Source organism: Artemia franciscana, chromosome 2 (assembly GCF_032884065.1).
Source record: "Artemia franciscana chromosome 2, ASM3288406v1, whole genome shotgun sequence".
Classification (NCBI taxonomy): domain Eukaryota; kingdom Metazoa; phylum Arthropoda; class Branchiopoda; order Anostraca; family Artemiidae; genus Artemia; species Artemia franciscana.
In genome coordinates this window covers 36803561-36815013 of record NC_088864.1, presented here as the reverse complement: position 1 = coordinate 36815013, position 11453 = coordinate 36803561, and the positions used below count along the sequence as shown (strand labels likewise).

General features: G+C 34.4%; 1 protein-coding gene across 2 annotated transcripts in view; it reads left to right on the top strand.

Moving 5' to 3' along the window:
* Window positions 1-4493: 4493 nt before the first annotated feature.
* LOC136041023 (sodium- and chloride-dependent glycine transporter 1-like) overlaps window positions 4494-11453 on the top strand; it is a 94926-nt gene continuing 87966 nt past the window's right edge. The window contains exon 1 of one of the 2 annotated variants that reach the window (XM_065725544.1): window positions 4494-4615. In XM_065725544.1, the coding sequence (XP_065581616.1) occupies window positions 4595-4615 (21 nt within the window). In that variant the 5' untranslated portion in view covers window positions 4494-4594. The remainder of the gene's footprint in view (window positions 4616-11453) is intronic. The other variant, XM_065725560.1, reaches the window with a different exon arrangement.

Sequence of the window (11453 nt, the reverse complement as noted above, 5' to 3'; positions counted from 1 at the left end):
CATAGCATCGACTTTAGGTATTTCATTACGTAAATGATTTCACTCCCCTTAGTCAAAATATTCTTTTAACAGCCCCCCCCCCAATTAACTTTAAGCTGTAGAACATGTCAGCCCAAGCAATTCACACCATCATAGCAATATATAGCTGACACGTAAAACACCGAAAAAAGCGATTCAAACTAAAAAAAATCGAAAAAACCGAAACATAAAAAAAACTTACAATCGATAAAATATAAGAAAAAAACATGAATTAAAGAAACGCGGGGATACTAGAAATCAATTCCAGAAAGGGGGCTTGTTGATAGAGGTAAATTTATATAATATTAAGATTTTTTGAGGGATTTTAATGAAAGTACATCATTTCTTTGAGCCAAGACCATAAATTTTTCATTGACAAGCGTACATTTGAAAAATATTTTCTCTTCAAATTTAACATAATCTGTTAGGAGGTAAATTTAAGCCACATTAAGTTAGTTTTGAGGGCTTTTAAAGAAAATATCTCGTTTCTTTGACTGAACATTCGATTTCACTCCCCCTCACTCAAAAAAGTTCTTTTAACACCTCCTATCTTACCTTTAAGCTGTAGAACATGTTAGTCCAAGCTAATCATGCCACCATGGCAATATGTGGCTGGATCATAAAATATAGAAAAAGTGGTTAAAGCATTAAAAACACAAAAACAAGACCTTATAAAGGATAAAGTATAAGCAAAACAAACCATGAATTAAAGAAAGGTGGTGATTTTAGTAAGTAATCCTAGAGAAAGGCTTGTTATTAGAGGTAGATTTAAACCACATTACGATATTTTGAGGGCTATTCGAAAAAGCCTCGTTTCTTTGAGCCAAGACCATACATTCCCGATAGAAAAGTGCTCATCTGAGTAATAATTTCTCTTCAAATTTCATATTTTTATGAGGGCTTTTAATGAAAATACCTTTTTTCTTTGACTGAAAGTTAGATTTCACTCCCCCGCAGTCTTTAAAATTTCTGTTAACGCCTCCCAACTTAACTTCAAGCTGTAGAACAAGTTAGTCCAAGCAATTCACGCCACCATGGCAATATATTGCTAGCTCGCAAAACATAAAAAAATATCAATTCAAATTAATAAATGGAAAAAAAACAAAACATGATAAAAGCTTGTAAATAATAAAATATAAGCAAATGAACAGTGAATTAAAGAAAGGTATGCTTCAACTCCTCAGTAATTAAGGGATTATTCTTAGGGAATTGGAACAAATTTGAACTTCAGTGTAAAAAACGAGGTGTTGAATAGGGGGGTAAACCTCCTAATATACGCAATAATTTTTTCGTTTTAAGTTTTTATGTTGCTCCTTATTTTCAACTAAAAATTTGTTTCTTGTTATTTAATTCACATAAGAACTGAGTTAGCATTTGAATGTTTGCGAGTTGCAAACCTTTCTAGACCCCCTGAAAATTCTCCTGGAAAATTTCCCCTTGCAGAAAATCCGAATATCGATAAGAAGGGACATGGAATGTTGTACTCTCATGTTTAAGTCAGAGGTAATATTATAGTGTTACCATAACAGTATTAATATTTATAAATTCATTTGATTTTTCCCGGAGTCACTTCATGTGGAAGGGGTGGTCATGTGAACTTTGGAAGGGGCACATTCTATTGTAAATTAAGAGTTCTAGTGGCCTTTTTAATAGCAAAAGAAATCAAATGACGGGAGGACAACAAGCCACTCCTAATATAGTATGTATATATATATATATAATTGCCCTTATTTGTATTTTGTCAGTTCTTCTTTGTTTTGGTTTTGTTTTTATTTGTAAGAAATTAATTTGTTTCTTTTCCTTTTCTTTTTTTATACTCTGTCAGTGTTGTATTTTACATTTATGATCGGCAATAAATTTAAACATACATAATCTCACTCCATCCCCCCCCCCCAAATGCATCTGATCAGAATTTCAGATAATCATGTTGTTCAAAATTGGAAAGGGTGGTCGAATAAGCTTTGGAAGGGTTCATTCAATTGGAAATCGAAAATACCAGAACCCTTTTGAAGATTTAGCCTGCTTTTGGTAGTTTCTGTCAAGTGAGTTGTTACCGACTACAACGTTAAAAAAAAATCTTTTTTATTCCATTTTGATGACTCTTGTGTTTCAGCAGTCATTTTTAAAGAATTGTGGCAAACAGTCCAACCTTAGCATAAAGATTGATGTGATAATTTCTGTATGTTTTAAGTTCTAACGTTACTCTTTACCTTCAGTTGATAAAAATTTACTTCATTTCTGATCATTTTCCAAACCATATCCGGGCTTAATCAAGGTATGATACGGGCTACCAACCCAGTAAACGCACATTTATTGCTTCTAAAGTGCTTGTACTAATAATTGTAAGTTGGTTTTTCGCTTCTCGCTATTTCAGTTTTCTGCTTGAAAATTCAAATATTGGATTGTAAGAAAATTTGGGACAAGATTTGATTATTTAGTCAAAGTTTTAATGACCAGTAGTTTTTTAAATAAGTTTTTAATAATAATATTACTAAAGAAATTCGGCTGGGCGGAGATGTGTATTATTGTTCATGTGGATCGAAGCATTGCGTGACTCGGTCTTCTAAGTGGCTGAAGCCATCATGATCTCCACAATAGTGTTCTCTGATGTTGAATTACATTGTATACGCATGCTTAGATACATTTAAAAATTTTGTATAGGAAAAGAGGAAAATACCTTTCAAAACCGGTGAAGACAAAGCCCCTGGTATTATTTGTCACGCCCATCCCCCGAGAATTTCCTGGCAAGGCTTACGATGTCCAGTTTCGCCTTTTCCCCTTCTGTGCTGGTAAGCATGTGGACACAATATTTATGCTACATAAAAAAGATGTACCAATGATATTGATACTATTCCCCTCCCCCTTGTACCCATAATAAAAGTGCACGCGGACTAAAATTATTCTCGGGAATCAATCAGTTTCCACATCTCCCTCCTACCCCAAAACTTATTCTAGATTAAAATTAAGATTCGATAAAAGTAAGAACATTTGGCCATTAAAATACCCTCTTTGAGCCGCCTACCTCTCGCCACTCCTTCAAATAGTTGTTGTGTACTTACACATCACTTCTTCTAGTTTTTAAAAAACGTGAGGCAAATCAGTTTAGATAAATAAAGCTTTAAAATAAACATAAGAAAATTCTTGTGTAATAAGAAGGGAGGCATGTCCCCGCAGCAACCTTATTCAGGCTTAGTCTAAATGAAGGGAGATGATGGATTAACTCTCATCCACCCTCTAGATCCTCTCCTGTATTTATCTGTAGGCTGATGAAGAATTAAAGAATTTGGGCATTGAAATGTGGTCTTCTAGACATCTGGTACCCCTCCCCAGCCTGCACAATTTTCTATCACCCCTCCTTTATAGTACCTATTGAAGGATCATACATAGATGCCGACCAACCCCTATCCTAAAACTGTTTTTGATATCTGGTCCTCTGATTACCCCTTAGGACATCTGATATACGTTTTTTCAGGTACCTATTTTGTTCTTTCTCTATGGCTGCTCAATTTTGCCAATGAGGGGAATATTTCATGGGAGAAATTTTCCAGGGGGTGGGTCCGAGGGTTTTTTTGGAGGCAAATTTTCAGCAAGAGGTAATGTTCCAAGAGGGAAAGAGAATTTCCAGGGGAATTTTCCGGTGGTTTCCAATGGGCAAATACCAACTTCCTCTCCATTGACTTGCACCAGGATTTGGCGTTGTAGTTCGCCGTATTACGACTTGATTGGTGGAGGAACAAGGCTGCTTTGAAGAGTATCCCGTTTTATCATACCCCTCAGTAAGTGATGGGTAGCTTTTACTTAGATGTAGTAACTTTCCAGACCTACTTTAAAATACTTTTCCAGCTCAATTGAAGAGAAAAAAAGTCCAAGTGAAATATTGATTATGCCCTAACTTTAAAAACAAGAAGCCCCGAGTTCCAGGATGATATTTATTGCCAATCTCTATTGTTTTCCATTATTTGATATCCGGTTAAAATTGTTTAATATATATTATAACCTTTCTAGAATGAGTAATTAAATTAAAGATGTATTTTTATGTGTGTGACATGAATGTTAATTTCTTAGCTGTTTGACTTCTAATTTAACTATTACTAATATTCTATATTACTAATATTCTATAGTACTAATTGTCAAACTTGGCCTAATTTTAAGCTAAATTAAAGTAGCAGAAGAAATTATATCACAAAACTACTTCCCTGATACTTTTTCATTTACATTTCATTTCCCATCAATACGTCGGATAAAAGATTCGTAAATAATGAAAAATGATAATGAAAGCTAGACATATGATTGTTTTCCTTCTCTTTTTTTTTCTTTATTTTTTTATCTCTCCTCAATAATTCAAATAAGGCCCCTAGGTTTGGCAAAAAAATATATTGGTTTACCGCTTTGCACTCGTAATATTTTAATTTTTTCTTGAAACGGATTATATGATTATTGAAGACTTGGAAACCAGTTTCGCCATAGGATGAGAATTCTCTCTATCTATATTTTGGTGGCAAAAACACAGATGTGATTTGGTAGTTGATTGTTATGCTTAGTTCCGAGAATCGACTCTAGAGTAGCTTTTTTGAAAATGCTTGAAAATGAATTATTTGTAAGTAGATTGTCTTCTCTTAAGTGATGGATAACTTGTGATTACCCGGGTGCGCTTGTTTTGGGCATAGAGGTTACAAATTATGCAAGCATCCACAATGGGAAGGGTATTTGTCCAAAGGGACTCCCCCTCCTACGAGAAGTGCACTGCTTCACCTCCCTGAGGATCCGACCTCTATGTATTTGTTACTTTATGGACCCAGCACCTAGAAATTAAATTACCTAAGCTGTTTAAATTATTGTTACGTTGTTGGTTTCTTCCAAAAGTTGATACTGTTTAAATTGTTCTAAATTGATTTGTTATGCCTCGTTTTTAATGCTTGGACCTGAGGTATTAAAAAGTATAGATCATCTGGACTTTTTCTTTTTTTTATGAGAAGGGAAAATCAAACGGATATTACAAATGTATGTGCCGTTGTAACTTTAATCTATCGTAACCTCGTAACCCAACTACCAAAAAGTGACGAGCAGGAAATGGGGCTGAAGTTCAAGATTGACCTCCGTTAATTAGCCTAATGGTTTTGGAAATAGTGAGTATGAGAGCATATGTTCTGAATTTCAAATATTTGAAATGATTTCTCATGGAATCTTCCGCTTTTAATTGGGATCACGATCGCAACGTGATGTTGCTCAAAAGCTGGGCGTCGACGCGATTTCCTATTCTCATGAAATGGATTATCTTTAGGAGCTTATCTTACCGACTCAGTATACACTGCTATGCGTTCTAGATGCCACTGTTAAAAGGGGCACTAGAACTTCCTTATTATTCCCATCAAGTGAGCTCCGTCTGAAGCTTGTACGACCACCTATTTCACAAGAGTCTCTTATGCCCCAGGGGCATAAATTATTACCTTTGCCCCTGGACTCTGGAGGGTTGTGTCAACCCTGGAAGCATTACTATCTGTTTTTTGGACTATTTTGAACAAAATCGCTGTTTTGTTTAGATGCTTTTGGTTAAAAGAAGGCGTCGGGGACAAGAGACTATCTGCCCTCCATCCCTTTTGATTCAAAGGAATTAGCAATTTCCGGTCCGACGAGCCTCTTTTAAAGTTTATACGACCACCCGTTCCACAGAGACCTTATCCGCCCTTGGGGCGTAATTTACAAACCTTGCCCCTGACTCTGGGAGGTTGTTTCAGCCCGAAGGTTTCGTTATATTATCTTTGGACTATTTTAAGCAAAATGACAATATCAAAATTTCTATCGGATGCATTTGGAGAAAAGGGGACGTAGGGGTGCTGGTTACCCACTAATCACGTTGACTCTTAAAAAGGGCACTAGAACTTCTGATTTCCAATCAAATGACACCCCCTCTGAATTTTATACGATCACCCCGTCAATAAATAATCTACTATGTAAATAATGGGCAACTAGTATAACTTATAGCCCTTTCCTGGAGGGTTATGGGGGGCTGCCGTACCAAAAACAAAGACTTAGTTACTAGACCTTTCAACTTACGTAAGTTCGATACGTAAGCTAATTTGTAAGTTACGTATATCTTTCACTAATAAAAATATCGTAAAAAAAATTATAAGTTCTAGTTGCCTTTTTAAGCGCCCAAAAAATCGGAGGGCAACTAGGCCTCCTCCCCCGCTCCTTTTTTTCTCAAAATCATTTGATCAAAAATATGAGAAAGCCATTTAGTAAAAAAAAAATATATGTAAATTTCGTTTAAATTATTCATTTACGGAGAGCTAAAATCAAAACATGCATTGATTCAAAAACGTTCAGAAATTAAATAAAAAAACAACAAGTTTTTCTAACGGAAAGTAAGGAGTGACATTAAAACTTAAAACGCACAGAAATTACTTCGTATATGAAAGGGGATGCTTCCTCATCAATGCCCCGCTCTTTGCGCTAAGTTTTTACTATTTTAAAAAGTAGAATTAAGAGGGAGAGTCAAACTTTAGCGCAAAGAGCGGGGCGTTGATGAGGAAGCATCCCCTTTCATATAGGAAGTAATTTCTGTGCGTTTTAAGTTTTAATCTCGCTCCTTACTTTCCATTAAAAAAAACTTGTTTTTTTCTTATTTAATTTTTAAATGTAGAGGAGATTGTTTGTTATATCTGGACCTATTAAATTTCTTTGAACAATCAAAAAATTTTCTATAATAGATCTGATCCACCAAATATTTTCTATGATATGCCTCAATGAATGAAATATTAACTAAACTATGCCATTTAAGTTTAGTAAGTATAGTGAATTCCATATCAGTGTACAATCAAGCAGTTCGTGGTAACGAACTGTAGTAAGGAGCGACCCGGCTCAATAGTAACCAAAACTCTAAAAAATTGAATTTTGATATCAATAGCTACATCAAAAGAATTGCATTTTAATGCTGGTTTCAAATATATAAGTTTCATCAAGTTTCACCTTACCCATAAAAAGTTACGAGCCTGAGAAAATTTGCCTTATTTAGGAAAATAGGGGGAAATACCCCCTAAAAGTCGTAGGATCTTAACGAAAATGACACCATCAGATTCAGCGTATCAGAGAACCCTACCGTAGGAGTTTCAAGCTCCTATCTATAAAAATGTGGAATTTTGTATTTTTTGCCAGAAGACAAATCACGGGTGCGTGTTTATTTGTTTTTTTGTTGTTTTTTTTCCCAGGGGTCATCGTATCGACCAGGTGGTCCTAGAATGTCGCAAGAGGGCTCATTCTAACGGAAATGAAAAGTTCTAGTGCCCTTTTTAAGTGACCAAAAAAATTGGAGGGCATCTAGGCCCCCTCCCACACTCATTTTTTCTCAAAGCCAACGGATGAAAATTTTGAGATAGCCATTTTTTTCAGCATAGTCGAAAACCATACTAACTATGTCTTTGGGGATGTCTTATTCCCCCACAATTCCCTGGGGGAGGGGCTGCAAGTTACAAACTTTGACCAGTGTTTACATATAGTAATGGTTATTGGGAAGTGTACAGACGTTTTCAGGGGGATTTTATTTGGTTTGGGGGTGGGGCTGAGGAGAGGGAGCTATGCTGGAGAATCTTTCCTTGGAGGAAACTGTCATGGGGGATGAAAAATTCAATGAAAAGGGCGCAGGATTCTCTAGCATTACTATAAGAAAATATTGAAAAATAAATATGAAAACTTTTTTTCAAATGAAAGGAAGAAGTAGCATTGAAACTTAAAACGAAGAGAGATTATTACGCATATGAGGGGTTCTAAAAATACTTTAGCATAAAGAGCGAGGTATTTAGGAGAAGATAAATACCTTGCTCTTTATGCTAAACTATTTTTAGTAATTTCAACTATTTATTCTATGGCCTTTCTGATTCAGGGGTCATTCTTAAAGAATTGGGAGAAAAGTTAAGATTTAGTGTAAAGAGCGAGGTATTAACGAGGGTACAAACCCCCTCGTATACATAATAAAAATATAAGGTTATGAAAGTTTGTTACGTAAGTTAATTCTTAAGTTACGTATATTTTTTACTAATAAAAACGTTCGTTAAAAATTAAAAGTTCTAGTAGCCTTTTTAAGTAACCGAAAGATTGGAGACTAGGCCTCCTTCTCCACCCCTTATTTCTCAAATTCGTCTGATCAAAACTAAGAGAAAGCCATTTAGCCAAAAAAGAATTAATATACAAAATTTCATTTTAATAATTTATGTGCGGAGAGCCAAAACCAAACATGCATTAATTCAAAAAAGTTCAGAAATTAAATAAAAAAAAAACTGAATTTTTTAGCTGAAAGTAAGGAGCGACATTAAAACTTAAAACGAACAGAAATTACTCCGTATATGAAATGGGTTGTCCCCTCCGCAATCCCTCGCTCTTTACGCTAAAGTTTGACTCTTTGCCACAATTCTACTTTTTAAAACAATTAAAAGCTTTAGCGTAAAGAACGAGGGATTGCGAAGGGGACAACCCATTTCATATACGGAGTAATTTCTGTTCGTTTTAAGTTTTAATGTCGCTCCTTACTTTCAGCTAAAAAAATCAGTTTTTTTTTTATTTAATATATCTTAAGATTGTAACTAACTCATTCTAATATAGTAAATAAGTCATTTCAAATAAGAAAAAAAAAAACCGTTAAATTATCTGTAGTGATAAAACGTCACCTTGAAATGGGTTGGACATGACGAGTAAATATACTAGAAAGTAAAAACGATTCAATTTTGTTTCGAAGCTAAAGAAATAGTTATTGAATCAGTGCTAATTTATGAAATAATGGAATTCCAGATGGAAAGCAATAGTTAAAAATAATCACTTTTTTTAGGGGGGGGGGGTTATTTTTTAAAAGAAAACCGAAAATGTTCATAATCAAAATTAAACGATGTTTGCTTTAAGGGACAGCGTTGGAGGTCTCTCGAAGAGTTTATTTATGTATTTCTTAGGTCTTAATATAGCTCTTTACTTTCCTTTGAAATCCTGAGCTAAGAAAAATATATGAATCTAGTTCAACACTCTTCTATCATCATCACCTGAAAGTTTCAGGTCAATAGCCTTAACCAATCCCGGGCAGTTAAGCATTGACTTTTTCATAATACTTCTAACCCTTTTGATATGGGATATTCTAAAATTTGAACTATCCTGCCGAAAGTCATTATTTCAAATATGGATTGATCTTATTTCGTAAGCAGATAAGGTGGCTGGACAACAGATCTAGAGACATTAAATATATTTTCCCTATCACTTACAACCCTTTTAATGTTAAATAAATATTATATTATCATTTGACATTTGATGTTAGGGGATATTAAACAACTTGAAATATTTTTCCCAGAAGTCTTTTTTGTTATCAGAAATATCAGAATAATGACGCTCGTCTGAAGAAATTTCCTTAGATAGGGCCTTTTTTTTAACTTTCCACCAAGTGTATTTTGTGTGCCTGAAAAAAAAACAAGCACGTCATTGACTACTCCTTACATCATTTACAACTAAAAAAAAGGATGGTCATTGATTGACATACTAAGTTTGGTTGGAAGATCAATAACTACACTCCAAATTCACCGAAATTCTATTGAATATATTATTCATAAGTCATATAATGTTTAGATCAAGGGGGGGGGTGTATTTCCGTGTACAAGAGCATATACATGGAAGCTTTCTTGCATCTCTCCAGCCTAGTTATTAACAGCATCCAATAGTATTATAAGAATGTTCTGATAATTACCATGCGAAATATTCGCAATAGAACTTCGAAAATTTTACAAATCAGACATACTGATTAATACATCTTTTAAGAGACTTAGTTGGATTTTTTGGGAGAAGGGGGGTACTAGGGTGAGTCGTGGATGAGCGACCATCACTCTCAAATCGTTCATTACTGCTTAAGGGTTATTTTGATGGAAATCTGTTCTAAAAACAGCAAAGGCTATATGAGAACCTATTGGAAGGCTTAAGATTATGCTAAATGAGATCCTGGCATTAATCTGGAAGACTTAGACTATGCAGATTACTTAAGTGTCTCAGATAAATAAAGCGATAATAATACCCTTCGCGAATAAAGCGAAGATGTAAAAAGTAGAATAGTCAAGACGCGAGGCTTTTTTTGCAGTTGATAAAAGCTTAGAAAAATAGAAAGATATGTGGGCGAACTAAAATTAGAAATTCAAAGCTATAGCCAGTACAATGTTCAAACGTTTTTCTGAATCATTGGTGCTTCAAAAGGCAGTGTAAGATTTGTTAAATCCTTCTAGGGAAATTGTCTAGTTTAGGATTGAATACTCCATAATAGGGTACTTTTGAATACTTCTTTAGCTAACCGTATATCAAATATTAAGCTTTGCAAATATATTTCAAAAATGCATTTAAAAACTTATCAATTTAAAAAGTAAGACTTTAAATATTACTTGGAACATAGTAACCCAGAATTAAAAAGCTTATTTTCAAAAAACTGTCTAATGAGGAAAAATCATTGCTACACCAATTTGGAAATACTAATTTGCATCCAGAACTATCTGAAACGCAATCGGTAATTTTGTAAAAGAACCCAAAATCCTTGAGCATGATGTCAAGTTGAAACCAACAATTATATCATCGCTTAAAACCTTTTACTGAAGATTTACATTTCCATGGCTTGACCAAGTAAAATTGCACTTTTTAATGGGTGGAACTGATTCCTGTTTTTTAACTCTACCAGGGTTTGGAAAATCGTAGATTAGAAAACAAGGACTCACGTTAAAGTTGATGTTTATATCAACGTATTTTGGAAATTGAAATTGATGGTGTCAACTTTAATTGCTGTTAGTGGCTATTCCGTGCTATGAAAGAACAAATCTTGTCTGGTAAGGACCAAAATGTTCTCAAATGAAGATTCTGAGATTCACAATTGGTTCAGCATTGTTTTAAAGCTTTTCTTTTAAGTTAACAGTTTTTGAGCTTATATCAACGTGTGGTGGTACATTCATCTCTAAAGCAGTTATCTCTGTTTTCTCATTGAGTATGCTAACAATCCAATAATAGTTATATTTTTCCCTTTATTTTGTTGGTTACTGCCACCCTGATGTCGCGTCCTCAAAATCCTGGATCGGTCACTGGATAGAATTGAATGATGCGATACCTTGATAATTTTTGAAATTTCTGTTTTTTGTGGCTTTTATGTTCAATATTAATTGTCAATACTGGAATTCTAAACAGATTGAATTGAAACCTGTTCACCTGTTAGCTTTAACCCAATAGTTATTAGCCTGCATGGGGATTATTTAGCGTTCAAAATAAACGATTAGCACTGATAAGCGATGATGAATTCCCTTTTCAAACAGTTCGTGGTATTAAACTGTAATTAAGGAGAGACTTGGCTCAACATTCACTGAGACTCTAAAAAATAGAGTTTTGATATCAGTTGATATATCAAAAGAATTGGCTTTTTATACTGGTTTTAAATATATGGT